The following is a 22,670-nucleotide window of genomic DNA, read 5'->3' as shown; positions in this document are numbered from 1 at the left end:
ACAGTCCACGAGGGCGAAATCGATAGTCCTCTTGCCCCAAAACAGTACTTCGGCGTATCCCTTTCGAGCCGCGCCGCGCCTACGTCTAACTTGGAAAACAGAAAACAGGGCTGCCAAAAATGAGAACAGGCTGGCGCAAGATGGATTGCCTGTCTCCGTCCCAATCACACATTTTGGGGTGTGGCACCAGTAGGGGCTTTTGCTCCGGTTTCCCTCCAGGGCCTTGACTACCTGAGTCGAAATGCCAGGGTTCAATCCAGGTTCGCGTGTTCAGGGGACAAGGGGGGCGAAGGGGACGTTGAAGCAGTGGGGTTTGCTCCAAACCCCGCCATTGGCAGCGGCGTTGTCCCCCGCCTATCAAGAGATGGGAGGCGGACTGCTGGAAGAGAGATTGCCTAAACCAAGGTTGAATACGGAGGATTGTTACTTTTAGATATGCATATTCATTTTCCAGGAGGGTTAGAGGCCATGTGTGTTCGTTTTGAGATGCCGAACCGGTTTGTCGGACCACAAAGCAGGATGACGGCTCGACGGTTAGGCAACTGCATCCACGCAGGATGACGTCGGGGTTTAAGTCAAGCGAAAGATGCGGGGGGCAGCATTGGGGGTTTCTGGTTCGACCCGGGAATCGCTGGTGCTGAAGAACTTGCTGCGGCCCAACAGCGAAGAAGTACGAAAAACTAGCGATCTTGACACGGCAACTTGCCGCGAGGCCTTGGTCGGTGCAGCGAGGGGATGGCTCATGGTTGGGCCAGGTGGGGCCGGTTGAAGATGCCAAAGCAAGTTGCAGAAGTTGCCGTGTTTTAGCGTTTGTTTTCTGAAACAACCTTCAAAATCTAAGGGGTTAGTTGATTGGGCCAACTCAGCAAGGGCCGCGTCGGCTCTCATCGCCGCAGCCCCGCCGGCGATCTTATCGGGGGGAGGCCGCCAAACAGCCCCGGCAAGCCCCGGCAAGGCGGAAGAAACAAGAAGATGGAGGTTCCCGCCCTGGCCGTCTTCGACAGCCCCAACTTTGAGCAACTGCTGGCCTTGTCTCACCCAGCCTGTTCAAGACACCGTTGCTTTCACCGCCACGAAGGCCGCGTCCGACATTTCTGTCCTACAGCCTTAACTATTAGTTAACTAGTTACTGGGTGAAGTTTTTGGATCCCCGCGACGAGGCGATTTTGATATCTTACTTGTGACACTTGCTCAACCGTAAGTGCCGAACAACTGAACTCCCAAGTCCACCGCGACAACCTCGAGAGGCTACCTTGACTTTCGGGGGTTACTTTGACTCTCTCGAGTTGACTCTCCAGAGTCCCTCAAGTGTGACTGTGGCAGCCAAGCCATGCACTGATAACGCGCTTCATTTACCTCGGAGAACATAAATGGTGGAGTCGATCACCGAATACTCTTGGCTGTGCTGCCCGTTCAATCGGCAGCGGCAGCTGAAAATGACCTTTCCGTTCGACTTAAACTGTGATTGGACTGAGTGTCGGTAAGACATGCTTGTTGCGTTCGAACCTCTTTGTGGCGGGAATTGCGTCAAGAACAGCCAACCACAAGCCGTGCTGGAAACACGTTTCGAGATGAAGTCTCTTGTGTCAGAGGCCACCCAGAAGAGGGCAGACTGCCACACTGCGCCTCCTTGACAAAGTCTTTGGCGAGGCTGGGGCTGAAGGGAAAGGCAAGTGGTGCCGATGTTGTAGATTTCCAAAAGCGCGAGGTGAGTTGCCGATTTATTAGTCAATGCTTGTTTGAAGACTGCCCCTGGGATTCATCAAAGCGCAATCCGACGCTGCCCTGACTGAGAATTGGAATTCCCTCTTGCGTCTTGGTCCCAACGTCATCACTGATGCACGTTTCACGATCCAAGTGTCTGCTAGGCGCTTGGCGACCCCTTGGCATCCCTTGGCTCGCGCCAAGATAGAATTGCCAAGACCGCGCGGCCAGGATGACGTTTAATGAGAACCTCATCTTTCTCGAAGATACGGGCAAAATCTAAGTACCATTTTAACGGGGACTCAGCTGCGCCTTGCGTTGGCCTTATCGCGCGACTTGGAGCTCCTTACGCCCCAGGGGAGACCATTGAAGAGAGAGGCCATTCTTCAGACCGTCCAAGATGGTCTTCTTAATTTATCCCATCTCCTCGTTGCAACCTCCCCCAGATCCCTTCCAACTGATCGCCAACGGCATCAGCAAATTCTCTTTGTTATCCTGGGGCTCCTCTTACACTTTGGTGTATCACCGAATACAAAGCGCCTCCTTGGATCTCCACCAGATCCTTACCCGTGTCTCAGGGCTCCTTCTTCTCGATCGCCATTGCAGCATCACACTGCAATCGCAACATTAAATAGCCATTGGGCTTCGGTTGTATCCTTCAGCCCTCTAGGTTATCGACCCTGTTTCACACCAATTCTATCTCCTAGATAGAAAATCATCAAACAACGGGGACACTTGATGGGTTTACTCGACATACGCGCGCCGACTTCGTTGCGGCTTGCTTGGGGCGACTCCTGGGACCCTGCGTCAGTAACGGCCTCCTCACCCTTCGTCATCTTTAAGAAACCACAAGAAGCGCATCCATCCATCGACAATCTCGTTCTCCTCGTCTTTGGCGCCGTTTTAGAAGTCGTCTGCGTTAGCTTGCCCGGTTACATCATCGCGCGCTTGGGCCATTTCGATGCCGACAAGCAAAAGTTTCTAGCTAACCTCAATGTTATGCTATTTACGCCATGCTTGAGTAAGTCGCGGGTATATTGATGGTCTCGTGAGGGTTGTGGGCTGACGGTTGGTAGTTTTCACGAAGCTTGCATCGCAGTTGAACGCCGATAAACTCCTCGACCTCGGCATCATCCCCATCATCTTCGTCATCCAAACATTTGTCTCGTATCTCGTCTCTCGAATTGTGGCAAGATGTTTCGGCTTCAACAAACGGGCGTCCAACTTCGTCACGGCCATGGGCGTGTTTGGCAACTCCAACTCGCTGCCCATCTCTCTAGTCATCTCGCTCGCCCAGACGTTGAAAGGGCTACACTGGGACAGGATACCGGGTGACAATGACGACGAAGTGGCCGCGAGAGGTATTCTCTACCTGTTGGTCTTCCAGCAACTCGGGCAGCTGGTCAGATGGAGCTGGGGGTACCATGTGCTGCTGGCTCCCAAGTCAAAGTACCCAGAGTACACCGATGAGGCCGTTGAGGAGGGCCGCTATCACGACCAGGATGCGGAGTATGACAATGAGCCGCACGGTTCAATCGAAGGCGTCGACATCCTGGATGAGTCCGAAGACTATGACTACGGCCGGCCTTCAAGCCCGGCACACACCGACGATTCCGGGACCCACTACGAGCCAGCTGGTCGAACGCCTGTCGGGGGGTCTTCAGGGGCGTCACCGAACGACTCAGAGGACGATGAGCACGACGAGCCACGGAAAGGGAAGGGAAAGCCGGACACGACCGGCCTCGGCCTGACCGGTCATCTCCAGGGGCACGAAGACCTCGACAGGATTCTCTCGTTCCCGCGCATCCGCAGTACCGACGAATTTGAAGCGCCCCCGGGTATCAAGGGTGTCCCCGTGCGGGTGCGACGATTCGTCAGAAAGGCCGAGCTGAAGTATTGGAACTACCTCCAGACGACCGGCCGGCGCGCATACAACTCCCTCCCGCGCCCCGTCCAGGTCGCGCTCACGAAGCTCCACCACGCCTGGAAGCGCGTCTACAAGTTCCTTTGGGAGTTCATGAACCCGCCACTCTGGGCCATGCTCATCGCCGTCTTCATCGCCTCGGTCCCCGAGCTGCAGGCCCTCTTCTTCCGCGAGGGCTCCTTCATCAAGACGTCGGTCACCAGCGCCATCAGCTCGTCGGCCGGCGTCGCCGTGCCGCTCATCCTGGTCGTGCTGGGCGCCAACCTGGCGCGCAACACGCAGGCGCGCGACGACGAGGTCGAGCCCGAGGAGCGCGAGATCGGCACGCGCCTGCTTGTCGCCAGCCTCGTCAGCCGCATGCTGCTGCCCACCCTGGTCATGGCCCCCATCCTGGCCCTGTTCGCCAAGTTCGTCCCCGTCAGCATTCTCGACGACCCCATCTTTGTCATTGTTTGCTTCCTCCTCACCGGCGCCCCCAGCGCCCTGCAGCTGGCGCAGATCTGCCAGATCAACAATGTGTATGAGACGATTATGGGGCGCATCCTGTTTCAGAGCTATGTCGTTTGGTATGTATTTGGTTCTCCGTGGTGTTCTTGAAGATGAGTGTGTGCTAATGCATAACAGGATCCTACCGTCGACGCTCATTCTTGTTATGTGTGCGTTGGAGGTAGTGGAGTGGGCTAAGTGAGAGGGCGGTTTCGCCGGGGGTTGGGACGATGGTAGATTGGCATGTTAGCAGGTTAACGGCTTGGCGGGTTGACAGTTTGGCAGCTGCGGTTTCCTTGATTCTCTTCATACCACCCATCATTGGGCGGGACGACTGTAACAATCTGGATTTTACGGGTGGCGTTTGTGGGGGGTTTTGCATACCATGTTGCATGGTCGTGGGCATGGAAATGCCGCGTCTGGTTCTGGGTGCTTCGTCCTGCAACAGGAACCCGGCTTATTTCTCTTTTTTTACTACGAAAAGCATTGGGCTGGTCGGTCGGGTTGGTTGGAACACCACACCTGGCCCCGACCTGGTGGGGGAACTAGGAACACAAATAGAATGACTGGTGTCTGGACTGGCAGACAGATTGGGACACCGGGTGGTATCGAGTATGGCTATGACTCTACGGGGACGAGGGTTCTGTATTATTATTACTACAGCATAACGAAACTGCTGTTGGGAGGGGAAAATGGCATGACCTGCCTGGTATGATTATTGTATAATGACTGTATGGCTGGGGTTAATGGTGGTGGCGTTAACTACGCACCCTTGGCGTTTGGGGGTCAAATACCTAAATAATGTCTATTCTCGGTTGCACTCTGTTTCTCTGCGTTTCCACTGTGTCTACGGAATCTCCAAACCTTTGAGCCTGATATTGTGACCCAGTTTCTATAATTATAATCCGGGCCGTTGGAGGGGCGGGCGGGCGGCGGGGGTGCGGCGCGTTCAACGGCGATGGGGGTTTCAGGGGAGTTGTGCAGTTTTATCAGCCACCGGCTGTTAACTTTATTTACGGTATGATGCCAACGGCCCGGTGAATCTGTGAGATCGTTGATGCAGGGGTTCCCAAACCGATTATTTCCGATTGGGACAACTCAATGGCGAGGAGGCCGGCGATGGTGGTCTTCGAGGTACCCCAACGAAGTATTTACTCAGCTGCTATGCCCCAGGTGATATATAGGGAGTTAGAGTATACGGGGGAGAAAGAAACATAGGGAGCAGAGAAAATCAATACCGAGACTACCATCATAATTCCCTAGGGGAAAGGGAGGCCAGCCTCCTACGCAGGTTTGTACTATACGGGCCCCTTTACTAGGAGCTGTTGCCGTATGGTTTCCTTTTATTACCGACATCTATTTCCGACGCGCTCATTCATGAATCATACAACCCACTTGTACAGAACAACCACCCCCCCCTCACACTCCATTTATCACCGGTTCCTCCCCCGGCTCCGCAATCACCCAGTCCGTAACGGCCCCCTTCCAATCCGCAATCCGCACGTCCCGTATCCCGACCACAATCACCCTCACATCCTCCCCGCCCGCCGCATACCGATTCGCCCCACCATTACCATCCCCAGCACCCCCCGCCCCATCCGCCACCGCGCCAAACAGGCCCGCCGTCTCGGCTGCGTTGTCGAACGTGTTGTTCTCCAGGTGCACCTCGCGGTAGTACTTCTCCTCGTCGGACCCGCGCTCGACCAGCCGGGCGCTGCCGTTGATGGTGGCGCTGATGGAGGACACGGCGGAGGTGTTGAGGTTGAAGAGGAGGGCGGCGAGGGAGGATGTGGGCTCACGGTTGGGTGAGCGTGAGGCGCTGCCGCTGTCGGAGAGGCGCCGCGCTTGGGCGGTGGGGGTTGGCCGGTGCGATACCCCTGGGTGGAGGAGGTTTGTTAGTGGATGTTGTGGGGTGGGGGTGGTAGGGGAGGGGAGGAGTACAGTCGTGAACGAGGAGAGAGACGTTGGGGTTGCTCGCGAGGTTGTTCATCTTTTTGCTTGCCGGGTTGGTGGTCATGATGATGATCGGGGAGCGGGAGTGGGGCGAGGACGGGAGGTAGGTGTAGTTCATGAGGGAGACGTTAGGGATGTTGTCGGAGCAAGTGGCCAGGTGAAGGAAACGGGCATTCTCTAGGCATTGGACAACTTCTTGCGGGAGTGAGGCCGTCACGCGCATGTTGGTGTTGCCAGCCGATGCCTCGTGGCTGAGGGGTATTTGCTGCTGCTCCATCTTGATTGATTTTGAAACGCCAGAAATTTTAAATCAGAAACTTTATTAAAATTCAATTACAACACCCGTCGGTTTTGGTTTGTATTTCGCGAAGGTCTTGACCGTCTGAAGACGCGGCTGATGGTGGTTCGATGTTTGGAGTTGGGTTGCGAGCTGAGATATTCTGGGTGGGGAAGAGATCCGCCCTGCCGCCTTACCCCAGGGCGGATGACTAATGCGGGGTAGCCGCTCAACCCCTGCTGTGGTGTACCATGACGTCTGAAATCCGGGGTTGCAAGTGTATTCCTCCTTCCATCTGTGTATCGTAGTCCGGCCAAGGGGGATACAAAACCAACCAAAAAGCCCTAAATTAAGCCCATATTTCCCATTTCAATTGGATTGAGAAAGACGGACTGCAAATCGAAGAACATCTTGACAGCGAGCGGCCTTCGGGTCACGGGTTCAGTGCAGCTGAGCCGATGCTAGGTTCGGGAAACAGGGGGTCACGGCTACTGTCGGCGTTGTGCCATCCTCGGTCTTAACTTACCAACTCTCAACCTCTTGAATTTCCATCGTCAATTCCTCTTGCTCTTCTCTTTTCTTGATCTTGAGACTCCTTGATTCCGAGCCATTGAAGTTCCTTACTCCCCACACACAATCAACACCCCGGAGTCCTCCTAATCCCACCAACACCAAACACCACACACCATGCGCTCCCTCAAACGAACCTCACGCCGCCTCCGGGCACCCATCACCGCCTCTCCCTCCTCCTCCCCCCTCCTCCTCCAGCACCAACAACAACGCCCCACCCCCCGGCGCCCCATATCCACGCACCCCTCCGGCTCGCACACCACCACCGCCATCAACCCGATCAAAACCCTCCTCATCGCCAACCGCGGCGAGATCGCGCTCCGCATCGCGCGCACCGCCGCCGCCATGGGCATCCGCACCACGACCCTCTACACCGACGTCGACGCCAGCTCCCAACACGCCGCCTGCGCGCCCCACTCCCTCGCCCTCGGCGCCCAGCCCTCCGCCTACCTCGACGGCCCCCGCATCGTGCAGCTCGCCCGCCAGCACGGCATCCAGGCGCTGCACCCGGGCTACGGCTTCCTATCCGAGAACCCGGCCTTTGCGCGCGCGTGCGAGGAGGCCGGGATTGTGTTCGTGGGCCCGCCGGCGGCGGCGATGGCGGATATGGGGGACAAGGCGAGGAGTAAGGAGATTATGACGGCGGCGGGGGTGCCGTGCGTGCCGGGGTATCATGGCGCGGAGCAGAGTCCGGGGGAGTTGAGGGAGAGGGCGAGGGGGATTAAGTATCCGGTGCTGTTGAAGAGCGTTAAGGGCGGGGGTGGGAAGGGGATGCGGATTGTGAGGACCGATGAGGAGTTTGAGGCGCAGTTGAAGAGTGCGCGGGCGGAGGCGCGGGCGAGTTTTGGGGATGGGGGGGAGGTCATGTTGGTGGAGAAGTATGTGGTGCGGCCGAGGCATGTGGAGGTGCAGGTGTTTGCGGATAAGTATGGGAATTGCGTGGCGCTGGGTGAGCGGGATTGTAGCGTGCAGAGGCGGCATCAGAAGATTCTTGAGGAGAGCCCGGCGCCGTTGCTGGATGATGTGACGCGGCATGATCTTTGGGAGAAGGCGAGGACGGCTGCGCTCGCCGTGGGGTACGTCGGCGCCGGCACGGTCGAGTTCATCCTGGACAAGGATACGGGCGAGTTCTACTTCATGGAGATGAACACGCGCCTGCAGGTGGAGCATCCCGTGAGTGAAATGGTCACCGGCACGGACCTGGTCGAGTGGCAGTTCCGGGTCGCTGCCGGCGAGCGGTTGCCCCTGACGCAGGACGAGATCGAGGCGCGCATCCTCGAGCGCGGCGCCGCCATCGAGGCTCGCATCTACGCCGAGAATCCCGAGAAGGGCTTCTTCCCCGACTCGGGCAAGCTGGTGCACCTGGTCACCCCTCCGACGGACCCCGACGTGCGCATCGACGCCGGGTTTGTCGAAGGCGACACCGTGTCCGAGGCGTACGACGGCATGATCGCCAAGCTGATTGTGCGCGGCCGGGACCGCGAGACGGCCATCCGCAAGATGGAGCTCGCGCTGCGCGAGTATGAGGTCGTCGGCCTCAGCACCAATATCGAGTTCCTCAAGCGGCTGTGCCGCAGCCAGGCCTTCATCGAGGGCGACGTCGAGACCGGGTTCATCGACCTGTGGAAGGACGAGCTCTTCCAGGCGAAGCCTACTTCGGACGAGGTGTTTGCGCAGGCCGCGCTGGGCCTGCTCAGCTCGCAGATCAAATCACACGTCACCGCCGGGCCACACGGCGGGACGCTCGGCTTCGGCGAGAAGGGGCTGCAGACCAAGCGCAAGTTTGCCTTCCAGGTGCGGAACGATGCCGCTCCCGAGGGGAAGAAGCCCGAGGTCGTCCAAGTGGAAGTTGCCCAGCAAGCGAATGTGCTCTACAGCGTGTCTGTGGCACGGAACAACAGTGAAACACCCGTCGTTTTTGAGAACGTCGTCTGCGAACCCAGTCTTGCGACCGACACCAAGACCAAGGTCACCTCCTTCTTCCCCATGGCGCGCGTCGAGTCGACCCTGGTGCAGGACCCGGCTGCCCCGGAGAAGCTGACCGTCTTTCAGCTGGGGGAGAAGACGGAGCTGACGCTGGTGACGCCGGGCTGGTTTGAGAAGGCGCTGGGGCTGAAGGAGGTTGTTGGCAGCGTGGTGGCCCCCATGCCGTGCAAGATTCTGAGGAATGAAGTGGCCGAGGGACAGGAGGTTGAGAAGGGCGCTCCGCTTGTTGTGTGAGTCGATCCACGCAGAGTGGTCAAGCGAGGGGTGGTACTGACGTGTGGTCACAGTATCGAGTCCATGAAAATGGAGACGGTCATCCGATCGCCGCAAAAGGGCGTAGTCAAGAGACTGGCGCACAAGGAAGGGGTAAGTTCCCGGCAGAGCGAGTCTGTGGATTTGTGTGCTAACTAGAGTGTAGGATATTTGCAAGGCCGGGACGGTCTTGGTGCTATTTGAGGATGTGGAAGGGGCTGAATCAACTCAATGATGATGGTGGTCTGCTTGAGCGAGTGATCTTGTATACCCTCTGAGTATTTCATTCCAGCTCAACATTGTTTGGATCCGATGCTTAATGTGGAATGGCGTTTTGAGATGGCCTCTCTCTTAGTTAGCACCAACGAACGTAGATACATGCCAAGACTTATGAAATGGACGTCATTGATATAAAGAGTCTCACACCGCTGGGCCCACGACTCCTCTTTTCACGACAACAATCGCGGCCCAACAACGGCTCTCTCCCGGCCGCAACATTTCAATGCTTTCTTGCCTCAACCCCCGGATACTATTCCGCAGCCATGGGCCAGTCTATCGGGACTTTGTTCCCACTACGTCTGCGGCTTTGGTTCGGCAGCGTACTCTTCCGTCCCCTCGGCCCCTTGACTAGGAGGGTGAGCTGGCACCGCGTCATCAAGGGACCATGCTATCCACCCGAGGTGGAGGCCATGCAATACGTCGCCTCGCATACAAATATTCCAGTGCCTAAGGTCTACGCTGTTCACGCCGAAGATGGGTTCATCTACATCGAGATGGCGTATGTTCGGGGCGACACCTTGGCCTAGTGTCTCGGCTCTTCGAAATCCTGCCTATGACTGCCGTATCGGAGCCCGGTCTTTTGGACCAGTGAACCACAGTGAGCTCCATTCATTAGCGTGAGGGCACTTGATCATAAAAGACGTCGCAGCTTTCCTTAGCCGGGAAGTCGATAAAGTGCACAATGCAACTTATCGGGCTCACTTCACCCATGCGGACCTCTCCCCGAAAAACATCATCGTCCGGAACGGGCGCGTCGCCGCCATCATTGACTAGGGCTTTTCGGGATGGTACCCGGAATACTGTTGTTGGCACCGATGGAGATCCCTGATGCATAGGTAACTAGGCAAACTCAAACTGGTGTCATTGCGCAACGGGGGGGATAAAAATAGTAACTCCCTGTATCTAAACACTTCCGTCTACCATAGTGCGTCAAGCAATAAAGAGAAGCTTCTTATACAAGCCCACTCTCAATATTCAACACCGTAGTGCGTCACTTCGTCCTCACTCGAACCTGGTCGCCGTTTCATCCTCATATCGGCATACGAGAGCGCCCAGTCTTTGAACTGATCGATTTCGAACTCCCGTACCCAACCTAGAGCTTGGAGGGCCAAAATGGCGTTCACGGCCCATGTCACGCAACTCTGCTGCGGATCCCGATTTCTGACTGGCAGAGGAACATTCTTGAAAACGTGCCAAACCTCATCGCTCGATACCTCGTCTGGTACGCGTCCAATGGTGATACGCCCGATGAGCTTCGGACTGAGAGCAGGGTCGACATCTTTCTGGTCCCGGAACCACCAGTCCATGGTAGGGTTACGCATTCGAAAGGTGACAGGGTCGATCTCGGTTGCGTCGGTGGCGTCAAAGATGTGGCAGTCTTGTCCTTGACTGACCTTGGGCGTGATCATGAGGCCCCAGTGGTAAGCCTCGTAGCTGAAAACTCCCCGCATGTGTCCTTCGGAGAAGTGGTCTCGGTGGGACAAGCACACAGCAATTAGTCGTTCCATGGCTGTTCCGAAGGCGTAGTTATCAGATTCAACAGAGCCTAGCACGATCCTCTATCAGCAATATGTCCATAATTTGGGGACTTGAATGCCTACGGTTTCAGCGGTCTCCAAAAAAAGGGTTGGATTGAGGGGAAGAACAGATGCGGATATTGTTGTGCGCGCGATTAGACAGAAGAAGCTAAATTAAATAAAGGCCAAGCGGCGCTTTGGGGGCTTGTATAGGTACTATTTGTATTCCACCCGTTGCGCAATGACAACAGTTTGAGTTCGCCTACCTATGCATCAGGGATTTCCATCGGTGCCAACAAAAGTAGTTGGGTAAGAAGGCTGTCTCTTTTAAATTTTTTCTTTAAAAAAAGAAGAAAAAAAAAAAAACCAGAAAAAAAAACCAGACTTCGCCAAATGACTTTCGTTTTCGTTTCTGCTGTGAAATTTGGCCGACAATCTCCATGGAGTTCGATTGCACAGTGGGTTCCTGAACCGAGGCCCCACCGCCCTCCCACGCCTTCAGGAACCAGCGAGATTGGCCAATGGGAGGGTGCAGATCGTCGGTTCCCAATGCCGAAACGGGCCGTGCGACTTCAATCTTGCCCAAAACCACAACCTACTCCTTCACCCCAGTGAAACCACAGCCGCCATGGCCTCCAGGATACAGTACCGTCACCTGCTGAGGGCGGCCAGGTGCCATAAAATTACAGCCGGCCTGCCCGCCAGGCCGTTCCCAACACAATCCCCCATCGTCCCAGCCCTCTACCGCCAACAACAACCCTTCTCGACCTCCCTAACCAACCGGCAAGAACCGAGACAACCTCCCGTCCCCGAGCAGCCAGCCGCGTCTGTACCACCAGATTCCGTCGATCCTTCCCCGACACCACCTCCCCCCACAGACCCCAAGCAGCAAGAGCAACAGCAACAACAACACCAGCAACAACAACAACCCCCCAAGAAAACCTCCCGCCTCGCCCCGCGCCTCATCCTCGCCCTCCTCTTCACCCTCGCCGGCGCCCTCGCCGGCTCCTCCCTCCGCCTGCTCCTCTCCCCCCCTCCCCCTCCCACCCCCAACACCCCCGAAGACGCCTACACCATCCGCGTCCTGCACGAACAAGCCTCCCAGCTCCCCATCATCCAACACCTCACCGCGGACCCCACCACCTGGGAGTCCTGGGACGCGTACGAATCGCTGCCGCCCGCGCACCGCGCGCAGCATGTTATGGCGGGGGGGCTAGCGGGTTCGCGGGGTGTGGGGGGGTATCAGCGGGTGTGGTGGAATCGGGGGACGGGGGAGTTGGTGAGCGTGGTGTTTTTTGGGGGCGGGACGGCGGGTTGGCCGGGGGTGGTGCATGGGGGGTGTTTGGCGACGATTTTGGATGAGAGTTGTGGGAGGGCGGCGTTTAAGGGGACGGAGTGGGGGGGGCGGACGGGGATGACGGCGAGGTTGGTGCTGGAGTATAGGAAGGTCACGATGGCGAATGGGTTTTATGTGGTTAGGGTTAAGGTGAGGGGGGAGGAGGATTTGCCGGAGCGGGAGAGGGGGAAGAGGCATTATAAATGCTGGGTGGATGCGCAGGTGGAGGATGCGGTTACCGGAGCGGTTACGGTTACGGCGGAGGCGTTGTTTGTGGGGGGGCAGGGGAAGACGAGGGGGGGTACTAATGAGGGGCAGATTGTTGAGAAGGGGCAGCATGTGAAGTTTTGAGAGAGGGGTTGTAGTGGTGGCGATAGAAGAGGGTCGTGTAGATTTGTGTAGAGCATTAATGATGGCGACGGAGACCGCGATGGCGATGGGAATGGCTTCGTTGGGCCTGGATTGGGGCGGGGCTGTAATTACTGTGTGGGCTTGTAGGTATGGGACTGAGGTGTGCGGCCTCTTTGGCAGGCTCTTGGAGCAGGGCGCCGCGCTACGAAGCAGTGGCAGGCCGAGATCCGTTGATAGAGAAGTTCCAACTTGCTCCATGCCACCAAGCCCCCGACCCGTAGCGCAGCGGTTAGGGGGTGCAGAATCCGTGATCTGGATATCTGAGCTTGCGAAATCTTGAGTGACGACTTGAGAGGCCGTGAGTTCGATTCCAGGTCGAAGTAGCGGGAAGCGGTACCCGTAGTCTTCCAGCCGACGGGCAAACCCTTCTGACTGGCTAGCTACCAGTCGGGCGTGTAAAATCCCTTCGGGGGTTTTCGTAGCCGTCCAACCCATCAAAGGAAGACGATGGATGGGCGGTGAGCTTTTTGTAGTTTGGTGTAGCTTAGTTATATATCATTCTCGTTTTCCTTTCATTTTTATTCATGTGTAATCGTTTTGCAAAGTAATTGAATGTTTTTCTTTTCTGTAGAAGGGGTTATTTTCATCTCATCTTGATTTTCTCGCTACTACCCCTTATTTCTATAACAACCACACATAGTTAATAAGTAAAAACTGTCTTATTCCTCGATACTACGAGGTATGTTATAGCTAGCTACGTTATTCTATAAAGAGAACTAACTACCTTAGTATCTTCGTAGGCTATTCTTAGGTTATACATTATGATGTCGCGAGTGCTCTAACTAGGTATATAACACTTCTGCGAATCGTTTTGATGAGGCAGGCTACCATGATCAGCATGTATACTTTGTTTTATAAGCGTCAAATATGTAGAGTGCAAAAGCCACTTCAAGAACCGATCTGAAACCTTTTTCAAACAGTTCATAGGTTGAAAACAACTCGCAGAGCACACATACCACACAACAAGCTCATCAAGGCATCAGGGCATGCTTATCTTTTCTGAACTTTACATTATTATCTATCTTGATAGATCTCTACCATCCGACACTAACTCTCAATTACTGTTGCGCCCCTAATGAATCCAGAGCCGTTGCAGAATGATCAAATTGTGGTGATCGTTCTCAGGAAGAGCTACGGTAAGGTGACCCCAGTCCTCTTTCAGGGGTTTGTTTACATTCGTATCTTGGGCCAGTCACAACCAACGGAGTCGGACTCCACTGGTTAGTTACTTGTATGTAAAACATGCCAGGTTCATCATGGAACCGCACCTCTCACGTCGTCGTAAGTCAAAACCCACTGGGCGGCTTTACTGCCTCCGCACCGTCACAGCATAGCCTACAATTAACAAAGCCCCCACAGCGAGCTATACCCAGTACGTACACCCGCAGCTCCGCGGGCGCATTGCTGGTAATTGCAAAAGGACACATGACAGACTGTGCCGCAAAGTCACGTTAGCCCGAGGACAAAGGGCGGATGCAATGGGAATGAGCACGTAATATGTCTCAGTTCCCAGGCTATACCTCGCATTTACCGATCAGCGACCCAAACACCCCGACACCAAATATCACCCTACCCACAATGCACCGGCAGGATGGAACCCCCCGACTCGTCACACCCACCGACCAGACGGCCCCCAGATTCGGTACGGCACCGATAGAAGGGGGGGTAAGGAGGGTGTGGTCGCACAAGGAAAGGGAAGGAGTAAGCAAGCGCCAACACCGCACCGCAACGGTTACCAACGGCGCAGGACCCAGCTCCGCACCTCCCCAGCTTGGCCCCCCCAAAACCACGGAACCACCTAACCTAACAGGAGGAGGGACGGGATGGTGATGAGTGTGATCCAGAAGCCTTCCATCACCCGCCCGCCTTGTGCTGCGGTCACACAGCAGAGACCTTGTGTTCCCACCAACCGTGGACCCAGCCCCAGCCAGGCCCAGAACATAAAAATAAAGAAGACAATGCAAAAATCCCAACAACTCACATCCCCCCCGCCCCAGTTCCCCCAGTGTCCCCCCTCCCCCCCCAGTCCCTCGCTTAGCAACGACATGAGAGCTAGCGCAGGCCTGCGGCACCGAACCAGCTGCCCAGCTGCCTGGGTACGGTACACGGGCGCGCGTCTGGGGCGGGGGACGACGGTGTAACCGTGGCTTGGGTTAGTTATGCTGCGGCGCTGCTGCATCGCTGCACCGCTGCACCGTTGGTCGGACCCTCCAACCCCGGGCCGAGGAAGGGAGGAGGGATGTGAGGGAGTGAAGGGTTGGAGGGAGGGATGGAGGGAGAAAACGGAGGGGGTGTGTGGTTTGGAGAGGGCGACAGGTAGGAGGACCTGGAAGATTCGTCAGCCTGGGCGGGTAGGTACCGGTACATGTTGCTGTTGCGCTTGATCTTGGGTCCTTTCTGTGGGTATGTTGTTGATCCCCGATCCTGCCCACCGCCAGACACGAGAGATTGGCAGCCGTGCCAATAAATGCCAATGCCAATGCCGCACGCTGGGCGCGATCCTTTCGGTAAAACCACTGGTTGGGACGACTGGACCCTGCTGTGAGGCTGAGACCTGGAGCAAGCGAGACCGTGCGGGATCGGCGGTCCGTGGATCCGGGAGTTTCCCCATCGGTGATAATCTGGATATGCCTCGTGTAAGCCGCTCGCTCTTCGCGCCGGCTGTCTCTCTCTCGCTCTCCACTGCGTTCTTTATCGTCCCGTCTATTTTCAGCCCCGAAGAAGCCAGCCGAGCAGGCTTGCATATATGCCGCACTGCAAGTTCCCGGCGAGCTTATGGATGGGCTTTTTGGACCGTCTTGGAACGGACGAAGGCTAGGTAGTGTGGTGGGTGGGCGTGTCCATCCCGAAGCTGCCCAAGCCTTCCTTCCGTTTTCCCGGGTCCTTGGGAGGGTGGGCGTTGGGGGCCAACCACACACCACCCATGTCAGGTCCCGGGGATTTGCACCTTCGACATGCATGGTTCTTCCTTCACGTGCAGGAGCGTGTGATGTGATGGGAGGGGTGGCTGGCTGGCCCAGCCGGATGGGTCGGTGCCCGGAGGCTGGCTCGGGTTGCGAGTTCTTTCTGGTCTTTGTTGAGGTCTTCGCCCGGAGGGAATACTCCCTCGCTAGCTTATCCTTACCTGTTCGGTGCGTGTTCTCCGAGGCAGCCAAGTCAACTGGCTTCCTTGGTGTCGACAACATGACGCATGTCAGCCGCTGCGATGTCACACCGGCAGCGAGACAAGCATCTCGAGGGTGACAATCGCTGTCATGGTTTTGCGGGGTTGAACCAGCAAGTAGTATCTCTTGGTTTGGTGGGGGGTGCCCGTATGCTGACTGGCGCCGGGAATCGACAGTGGTGGACAGATCACGACACATGGCCATTGCACTGGTCGGGAGACGATATGATACGTAATATTCGGGACGGCGTCTGGCCGACTCGGCAAGTTATGGTCAGAAACCTACGGCTGACAAGCTTCTCGATAACCTCATTGCCAAACCAGCTGATGTTGAACTGCAAGCAGGGGGCTCGGAGAGCAAACCTCCCAACCACCACGGCAAAATATCGGCCGATGAAACACTGATGAACCAAACGCCCCGAGAACGCCGCAGTGATATATTGTCCCAAAATAAGTCAGCCAGGTCAGCTGCTATCCCACAATCTCCTGAGTCCCGTCATCGCTATCAACAGTGCCTCGTCCGTCCTGATTCCCCTCGTCCCCTGATTCGGCAGCACGTTCACCCAGTGGTCGAACAGCTCCTTGGTCCTCGCCCCAGCAATCCCCATCTCACCCAGCTGTGGATCGTTCATTGCGGCGTACTCCAACCCCCGCGGGCCGCCAAAGATGACCAGCAAGTGGTTGAAGTTGGCTTGCTCGTGACCGGGAAACGCGCTCGACAGCGGCATGCCACGCTCTGATGTTCCGATGCTCATGTCGTAGCCGTCGGCGTAGGGGCTTTCCGTGAGGACGTTGGAGAGCGAGGAGGCCTTGCGGACACTGAAGCCCCAGAAGTAGCCCTCTTCTGTCCTTGGTGCAGCCGGGTGTACCGGCTCCGGGGTTCCGGAGGGGTCGTCGGGCATTTTGAGGGTTACCCGCGTCTTGGGCGGGATCGACTCGGTTATGGTGACGGTGTTGGGCATACCAATATCCACGACCGTGCTGGGGACTGTTAGTACGCAGCCTGCATTCGCCGGGCACGGGAGATCCCACCCTTTCCCTCCCTTCGCTGGGAGCTCCAGCGTCATTCCTTCTCGGTACGGTAGCCACTCATCCTTGTGCGGGTGGTGCGGCATGTCGAGACTCGGTAGCAAACCTTGCGATCTCAGGTTTGGGTGCAAAGGGAATAGCACTTTGCGCATGAAGGGTGGCGTCTCAAGGTAAGTGAGGATGTGCTCCATGAAATGTGCCGGGTCCACGTCGCCAGTGTATGCATCTGGGTCGGCGTTGGTGATGCGCTTGTCCGTGGGACTATCATCGTAAATGACTACCTCGTCCACAGAAAAGATGGCCAAGGCACGCGCGACGCGGCCGACGTTGGTTGTCCTCTGCTCTCGTGTTACGCAACTGCCAAAGTCAGCAAGAATGTGCGTGGGTCGCAAGAGATTCAAGACTTACTCTGTGATGAGGCTTGTGGGCACGGCAATAGAAACTGTCCATGCCCTGGGGGCGGTTGGAGTGAATCGGGGGTAAGCCTTGAAGTTTGACCCATTACTAGCACCACCGTCCTCAGCGTCGAGCCGGCGCCTCTGTCCAAACATTAGCAATTGTCTTAAAACATGACAATACCCGGAGTTCCATTCAATGAATTACACAACATGAGTATCGCAACGAAAGCCAAGAAAACTGATTACGGGATTCTCATGCCATCGTTGTGATCATCCTTTTTCTCTTCATGGGCCCGGGAATGTGTCTGGAACTTACTTTTGGCTGATGCTCATATGGGGGCGGCATGGTGAATTCAGATGCGCAAAACAAAAGCAGAAATCGCTTGAAATGCAACCTTCAAAACACAATGCTTCACTTCTTCTGGGTCGCGATGGCTCCAGAAGTTTTGGCTTGCGCCTGGCAGAATTTCGCAAAAATTGACCGCCTTGTAAATTCCGACAGGGGTATTCAATCTACAACCCTAACCCTTGATCCTTATCCGGCGATCTGGCCAGCTATCAAGCCGCCTGCACATGCCGCTGCTGACAATTGCGATCGCAACTCCGAACATCCCATCGCCAAGTTACAAACAACCATACCGCCACATCGCCAACCATGTTGACCAACATCACATCCACAGCGCAATGGCGCCAAACCCTCAGCTCCCACGCCATCGTCGTCACCGACTGTACGTCCCCTCCGGCGCATCGCGTCCCCCTTCCCCCCACCACACCACACCCCCCCTTCTCCCCGACCCCTAACTAACCTCCCCCCTCCCCCCCCATTTCACAGTCTACGCCGACTGGTGCGGCCCCTGCAAGATGATCGCGCCGACGTTCGACTCGCTCGCGACCAAGTTCGCCAAGCCCAGCAAGATCGCCTTCTGCAAGGTGGACGTCGACCGCCAGGGCGAGGTCGCCCAGCTGTACGGCGTGCGCGCCATGCCCACCTTCGTCATCCTGCGCAACGGCGCCGTCATCGATACCATCCAGGGCGCCAATCCGCCGGCGCTGACGGCGGCGGTCGAGAAGGCGGTTAAGTTGGCGGGTGTGGGGGGAGGTGCTGCGGGTGGGGGTGCGATGTTTGCTGGGTCGGGGCAGAGGTTGGGGGGGAGTGGGGTGGGGAGGCAGAGTGTGGTGAGGCCGGCGAGGTGGGATTTGAAGGGGTTTGTGGAGGGGTTGGTGGCGTTTTTTGGGTTGTACTTTTGGTCGTTGATTTCGGTATGTGTTGTTGGTTGGTCTTGGATGGGTGTGGTTGGGATGCTAACTGGTGATAGCTCGATCCTTACAAGGCGGCTGAGAACTCGCCGTTCAACAAGAGGAACATACAGGCGGCCAAGGCCCAGTCAGGGGGAAGTGGGACGAGAGTTCCTCCCCGCCCTGGGTTCAAGACGCTGGCCGACCTGGGGAGTGAATGATGTGGGATTTTTGTTTGGGAAGCTTGGCGTTTTGGGCGTTTTAGGTCGCGCGTGGGACATTCTAATTTACCCATTGTACTACGTTAGAACGCAAGAGAAGTCTATCTCTTTTGCCTCGATGAATTGGTTGTTTTGAGTATCCGTATCGTACCTGTTGGTGTTTGCCGCCAGGGGTTGCTATCACGTGCAGGGGTATTGGTGGGATATCTCTAAACCTCGAGCTCGGACCTTGTGAAACTCTTTCCTTGCCTCCCCACGCCCAGCTTTTTCCATATCACCAACGACGGCGGCAAACATGATCTCGGCCGGGAAAATGCAGAATCGGTGTCCTGGGTGCCGTGCCCAGCTTCTGAGCTTTTACGATGCTCTTTTGCTACCGCGTGGCCGGCCGTCCGCCCAGCCATTCCTTCGCAAGCGGTTGCAGGCCCCCTCAATGAGCACTGCAACCCGTCCCTGGCGACCCAATTCTGTCCGGCAATTCTCCACGAGCACACCGGTTCGGCAGGATACGACAAAAGAAGATACTCTCGTGGAGCCGTTAGACACAACTGCGCCGTCGAAGGCGGAGGATATCGAGACCATCGTGCGACAGGCGAGACAAACGTTCCGCAACACGCTGCCCGCCGACTACCTGTCACCGGAGGAGTACAAGGTCTACGAAAGGCTGTATGGGCCGCCCCTGCGTGAGACGCAGCCGGAAGATGTGGGCATTCCACTCCCCAGCACCGAGGAAGATGGGCAGCATACCCTGCTGAGGGAGACGGAACACGGCGCATATGAGGAGGTCCCTTACGTAATAAATCGCACCACGGCCGTCGAAGCAGAAAGCGTGGAAGCTCCGGCTGTGGCGGAGGGCATTGAGGGAGCCGAGGAGGTCCCGGAGATGGCCGACGCCCTCGAGCCGGTTGCCGGCGGCTCTGTTGACTACCTGCAGGTGATAGCCAACAACGAACGAGAGTACAAGGCGATAATGAAGCTGCAGCGTGACTTTGAGGTGGCATCGCTGCAGCCGGCTGAGGAAGTTCGCGAAGATGAGGAGGTCAATGAGGAAGAGGAGCCGCGCGAAGAGGAGGAGATCGACGAAGATGAAGGCGAACCGGATGCCACGTTCCTCGAGGATTATGAGTCCTCTGGCACGCGGCTGCACGAACTCACGAGAATAGGCAAGTTTAAGACGAGCCCCACGACGATTCAGCTTCCCAAGGCCACTTTCGTCGAGCCCATCAGCACACTACTCGAAAGAACCGATACTGTACATATTAAGGAGGCGGCAGAGCGTCTGCTTGGCGGACCGGGCCTGCCCCACGGCCCGGCGACACCAAAGTCAAAGTCCAACTTGCCTCAAAAGGGCGTTTTGATGGAGGCTGGGCATTACAGGATGTCACCAATCGAGGCTGATACCTACCTCGCTACTGTGCTCCCTGGCTTGTATGCATCAGCAACGAGCGTGCTGGTTGAGGTGCGAAAACGGCTGGGCGACAAGTGGATAGAGGGCCTCCTTAACCGGCCCGAAGGTCCTCGTGTTCTCGACGTCGGCGCTGGCGGTGCTGGCCTGTCTGCTTGGCAGGATGTGCTCCAGGCCGAGTGGGAAGTCCTTCGCGAGAGCGGCAGGGCCACTGGCAGGGAGCCATTCGGCAAGAAGACGGTTGTTATAGGCTCAGAGAACCTTCGGCAGCGCGTTTCCCAGTTCTTGGATAACACGACCTTCCTGCCCCGTCTCCCCGACTACATACACTCCCTCGAGGGTGCTGAGCGGAAGCTGGATTCGGGCGGTGGACCGGCGCCGCGCAAGGTGTTCGACGTCATCATCGCATCCCACATGCTGATGCCGATCGAGAAAGCGTACAAGCGCAAGGAGTTTATAGACAACCTCTGGACCATGCTCTCGCCGGAAGGCGGCGTGCTTATCGTTCTTGAAAAGGGTCACCCGCGTGGCTTCGAAGCTGTGGCCAATGTGCGGGATCGCATCCTTGACGAGTTCATCATCCCGCCCGGGCCGCAGCCGCGCAGCGAAGAGATCCAACCAGACTCGGAGCGTGTTCGGGAGCCCGGCATGATCATCGCGCCGTGCACCAACCACTCCAAATGCCCGATGTACCACACGCCCGGTCTTAGCCACGGGCGCAAGGATTTCTGCCATTTCAACCAGCGCTTCATCCGCCCCCGGTTTTTGCAAAAGGTTCTTGGTGCGTCACACCGCAGCCACGAAGATATCAAGTTTAGTTACCTCGCCGTGCGCCGAGGGGCTCCACCCGGCGCCTCGCCCGCCAACATCTTTGGCTTCCAACAGGGCAAGGAGGCTGCCGACAAGGCTTTCAAGGGCTACGGCGACGCGGAAGGCGAGGAGGCGCCAAACCCACTCTCGCTGCCGCGCAACATCCTCACACCGCTCAAGCGGCGCGGCCACGTCACGCTCGACTTGTGCACGCCAGCGGGCCAGATCGAGCGGTGGGTGGTGCCCAAGTCATTCTCCAAGCAGGCATATCACGATGCGCGCAAGGCGGACTGGGGCGACCTGTGGGCCCTGGGTGCCAAGACGCGCAACATCCGCCAGGTCCGGCTCGGCAAGGGCGGCGTTGATACCGGCGACGGAGGGGTCCGTTCTCGGGCCGCGGCTGCGAACCCGAAGAAGCTCAAGGTGGTGGATGTCAATGTGCACCCGCAGTTTGGCATCATCGGGACCAAGGAGAGGGGCCGGGCGGCGCCGGAGCGGAGGACCAAGGGCGGCAGGAGGGTTAAGCTGGATGACATTATGGACAAGATGGGTATTGACCAGGTGGAGGATCCTGACGAGAAGGAGGATGACGAGTTTATGCGAGGCGGGAGGTGAGCGAGGATTGTACAATATGGGTTATGTATGGGATATGCAAACTGCAAGCGGGATGTACGAAGTAAGACAAACAACAACTCAATGTCCATCCATTACAAGCCGTTGCGAGCCTCGAAGAGCGGGCTCCGACGCACATCCAAACCAGCCCTCCTCTCGCACTCCACCCCTCGGAAAGGAAAGTGACTCGTGGCCCCAAGAGCAAGCAACAGCGGGCGGGTGTCGGCTCCCCACAATCGGCACCGGCATCGGTAGACCTTCCTTCGCTTTCCCCCTTCGGGCATAACCCTCCACGGCTCGCATCCCGCGACGAACCGGCTGCACTCCTCGGCCCTGCACCGGCAGTCTATCAATTTCTTGCAGGAGGAACTCCGTCCTTGCATTGCAGGCTTCAGTCGTTGGGTCCTGACGGGTAAGACGGAGCAATGATCAACCAATAAATGCCTCCTTCCATGGTGCATTCCTCTTCCACAATTTGACGTCGTCTACTGCCTAGTCACAAAGCCCCCAGACTTACCTACTACTCCTGCCACCGGTGCTGATGCTGACGGATGCTCCTAAAAGGCCCTGCATAGAATGAGTCCAGTGTTTCGTGTGTGCCGCTATGCAACCTCACGGGCCTTGTTGCTTGTTCCCTTCAAAACCAGGAAAACACAAAATGTGCCGTGTGCGAGTGGCGTGTGCCCCGCGGCCCTGCCCCACCTAAAAGCCGATTTATTATTGATGAAAAAGACAACGGCACAGACTTCCGCAAGGACCCAGTGCAAGCTTCTGCCGGGTTTTGCGGGCCTGGCAGCGCCAAGCCGTTGAGACCCGCAACCTGGGCGCGGCCTCTGCCGCTGCGGGGCGTCCTTCGTTCTGGCCTGGACCCTGCCTTCCCTGCTAGGTTGTCCTGGCTGCGCGTGAGCTTCTCGCGAGATCCACAGACGGTTTGGCATGCTAGCATGGGCTGATCTGATGGGTCTCATAGGTCTTGGATTGCGGGAAGCAAGTGGCCCCACCGCGCGCAAGAAAGCATTGGGTCTCGGGACGGAGCGGGGGACGGGAGAGCACGGGCTTTTGTTGATTCCGCGACGGAGAAGCGAACGGGAAAAAAGGACG

The 22,670-nt window shown here is 57.0% G+C and overlaps 9 protein-coding genes across 9 annotated transcripts; 5 read left to right on the top strand and 4 right to left on the bottom strand.

The window, feature by feature from the left end:
* Positions 1-2,084: 2,084 nt before the first annotated feature.
* Positions 2,085-4,362, top strand: F5144DRAFT_300881 (auxin efflux carrier). The gene is made up of 2 exons (XM_066783888.1): positions 2,085-2,725; positions 2,781-4,362. Exons 1-2 carry the CDS (start codon positions 2,443-2,445, stop codon positions 4,223-4,225), a joined length of 1,728 nt encoding a protein of 575 aa, XP_066641647.1. The 5' UTR covers positions 2,085-2,442; the 3' UTR covers positions 4,226-4,362.
* Positions 4,173-4,933, top strand: F5144DRAFT_578392 (uncharacterized protein; the record flags this gene model as incomplete). The annotated part of the gene is made up of 1 exon (XM_066789263.1): positions 4,173-4,933. A coding segment is annotated over exon 1 (331 nt), but the record flags the coding sequence as incomplete, so codon positions are not given.
* A 292-nt stretch (positions 4,934-5,225) lies between these two features.
* F5144DRAFT_536536 (uncharacterized protein) lies at positions 5,226-6,606 on the bottom strand. The gene is made up of 2 exons (XM_066787060.1): positions 6,056-6,606; positions 5,226-5,991 (listed from the first exon to the last, which is right to left on the bottom strand). The coding sequence occupies exons 1-2, from the start codon at positions 6,342-6,344 to the stop codon at positions 5,534-5,536; spliced, it is 747 nt and encodes a 248-aa protein (XP_066641645.1). The 5' UTR covers positions 6,345-6,606; the 3' UTR covers positions 5,226-5,533.
* Positions 6,607-9,554, top strand: F5144DRAFT_515429 (carbamoyl-phosphate synthase L chain, ATP binding domain-containing protein). Its single transcript, XM_066786608.1, has 3 exons — positions 6,607-9,130; positions 9,188-9,266; positions 9,319-9,554. Exons 1-3 carry the CDS (start codon positions 7,032-7,034, stop codon positions 9,385-9,387), a joined length of 2,247 nt encoding a protein of 748 aa, XP_066641644.1. The 5' UTR covers positions 6,607-7,031; the 3' UTR covers positions 9,388-9,554.
* A 732-nt stretch (positions 9,555-10,286) lies between these two features.
* F5144DRAFT_622221 (uncharacterized protein) lies at positions 10,287-12,252 on the bottom strand. The gene is made up of 2 exons (XM_066792098.1): positions 11,891-12,252; positions 10,287-10,977 (listed from the first exon to the last, which is right to left on the bottom strand). The coding sequence occupies exons 1-2, from the start codon at positions 12,144-12,146 to the stop codon at positions 10,400-10,402; spliced, it is 834 nt and encodes a 277-aa protein (XP_066641643.1). The 5' UTR covers positions 12,147-12,252; the 3' UTR covers positions 10,287-10,399.
* A 2,439-nt stretch (positions 12,253-14,691) lies between these two features.
* On the bottom strand, positions 14,692-15,631 carry F5144DRAFT_578380 (uncharacterized protein). The gene has a single exon (XM_066789262.1). The coding sequence runs from the start codon at positions 15,437-15,439 to the stop codon at positions 14,849-14,851; it is 591 nt and encodes a 196-aa protein (XP_066641642.1). The 5' UTR covers positions 15,440-15,631; the 3' UTR covers positions 14,692-14,848.
* A 454-nt stretch (positions 15,632-16,085) lies between these two features.
* On the bottom strand, positions 16,086-17,743 carry F5144DRAFT_536525 (putative RNA methyltransferase). Its single transcript, XM_066787059.1, has 4 exons — positions 17,602-17,743; positions 17,296-17,426; positions 16,891-17,244; positions 16,086-16,839 (listed from the first exon to the last, which is right to left on the bottom strand). Exons 1-4 carry the CDS (start codon positions 17,629-17,631, stop codon positions 16,323-16,325), a joined length of 1,032 nt encoding a protein of 343 aa, XP_066641641.1. The 5' UTR covers positions 17,632-17,743; the 3' UTR covers positions 16,086-16,322.
* A 63-nt stretch (positions 17,744-17,806) lies between these two features.
* On the top strand, positions 17,807-18,886 carry F5144DRAFT_631422 (thioredoxin-like protein). Its single transcript, XM_066792458.1, has 3 exons — positions 17,807-18,013; positions 18,118-18,545; positions 18,602-18,886. Exons 1-3 carry the CDS (start codon positions 17,941-17,943, stop codon positions 18,740-18,742), a joined length of 642 nt encoding a protein of 213 aa, XP_066641640.1. The 5' UTR covers positions 17,807-17,940; the 3' UTR covers positions 18,743-18,886.
* A 19-nt stretch (positions 18,887-18,905) lies between these two features.
* On the top strand, positions 18,906-21,618 carry F5144DRAFT_300766 (mitochondrial small ribosomal subunit Rsm22-domain-containing protein). The gene has a single exon (XM_066783887.1). The coding sequence runs from the start codon at positions 19,038-19,040 to the stop codon at positions 21,570-21,572; it is 2,535 nt and encodes an 844-aa protein (XP_066641639.1). The 5' UTR covers positions 18,906-19,037; the 3' UTR covers positions 21,573-21,618.
* Positions 21,619-22,670: the final 1,052 nt, after the last annotated feature.

Source organism: Chaetomium tenue (genome assembly GCF_020726465.1).
Source record: "Chaetomium tenue strain MPI-SDFR-AT-0079 chromosome Unknown F5144scaffold_5, whole genome shotgun sequence".
Taxonomy (NCBI): domain Eukaryota; kingdom Fungi; phylum Ascomycota; class Sordariomycetes; order Sordariales; family Chaetomiaceae; genus Chaetomium; species Chaetomium tenue.
Note: the sequence above shows the minus strand (reverse complement) of the source record. Positions and strands in the feature narration are given on the sequence as shown.

What these genes read in the sequence shown, in the direction of transcription:
- F5144DRAFT_536525 (XM_066787059.1), bottom strand. Translation starts at nt 17,631, where the DNA reads ATGCCGCCCCCATATGAGCATCAGCCAAAA. An exon ending in CCCACAAGCCTCATCACAGA is followed by an intron (nt 17,245 to 17,295) that starts GTAAGTCTTGAA and finishes TGACTTTGGCAG; the next exon opens with TTGCGTAACACGAGAGCAGA. An exon ending in CCAGCGAAGGGAGGGAAAGG is followed by an intron (nt 16,840 to 16,890) that starts GTGGGATCTCCC and finishes AACAGTCCCCAG; the next exon opens with CACGGTCGTGGATATTGGTA.
- F5144DRAFT_631422 (XM_066792458.1), top strand. Translation starts at nt 17,941, where the DNA reads ATGTTGACCAACATCACATCCACAGCGCAATGGCGCCAAACCCTCAGC. An exon ending in CGCCATCGTCGTCACCGACT is followed by an intron (nt 18,014 to 18,117) that starts GTACGTCCCCTC and finishes CCCATTTCACAG; the next exon opens with TCTACGCCGACTGGTGCGGC. An exon ending in ACTTTTGGTCGTTGATTTCG is followed by an intron (nt 18,546 to 18,601) that starts GTATGTGTTGTT and finishes AACTGGTGATAG; the next exon opens with CTCGATCCTTACAAGGCGGC.
- F5144DRAFT_515429 (XM_066786608.1), top strand. Translation starts at nt 7,032, where the DNA reads ATGCGCTCCCTCAAACGAACCTCACGCCGCCTCCGGGCACCCATCACC. An exon ending in AAGGGCGCTCCGCTTGTTGT is followed by an intron (nt 9,131 to 9,187) that starts GTGAGTCGATCC and finishes GTGTGGTCACAG; the next exon opens with TATCGAGTCCATGAAAATGG. An exon ending in GACTGGCGCACAAGGAAGGG is followed by an intron (nt 9,267 to 9,318) that starts GTAAGTTCCCGG and finishes ACTAGAGTGTAG; the next exon opens with GATATTTGCAAGGCCGGGAC.
- F5144DRAFT_300881 (XM_066783888.1), top strand. Translation starts at nt 2,443, where the DNA reads ATGGGTTTACTCGACATACGCGCGCCGACTTCGTTGCGGCTTGCTTGG. An exon ending in GCTATTTACGCCATGCTTGA is followed by an intron (nt 2,726 to 2,780) that starts GTAAGTCGCGGG and finishes GACGGTTGGTAG; the next exon opens with TTTTCACGAAGCTTGCATCG.
- F5144DRAFT_578380 (XM_066789262.1), bottom strand. Translation starts at nt 15,439, where the DNA reads ATGCAAGCCTGCTCGGCTGGCTTCTTCGGGGCTGAAAATAGACGGGAC.
- F5144DRAFT_536536 (XM_066787060.1), bottom strand. Translation starts at nt 6,344, where the DNA reads ATGGAGCAGCAGCAAATACCCCTCAGCCACGAGGCATCGGCTGGCAAC. An exon ending in CTCTCTCCTCGTTCACGACT is followed by an intron (nt 5,992 to 6,055) that starts GTACTCCTCCCC and finishes TCCTCCACCCAG; the next exon opens with GGGTATCGCACCGGCCAACC.
- F5144DRAFT_622221 (XM_066792098.1), bottom strand. Translation starts at nt 12,146, where the DNA reads ATGCTGCGCGCGGTGCGCGGGCGGCAGCGATTCGTACGCGTCCCAGGA. An exon ending in GGCGCGGGGCGAGGCGGGAG is followed by an intron (nt 10,978 to 11,890) that starts GTTTTCTTGGGG and finishes GGATCGTGCTAG; the next exon opens with GCTCTGTTGAATCTGATAAC.
- F5144DRAFT_300766 (XM_066783887.1), top strand. Translation starts at nt 19,038, where the DNA reads ATGATCTCGGCCGGGAAAATGCAGAATCGGTGTCCTGGGTGCCGTGCC.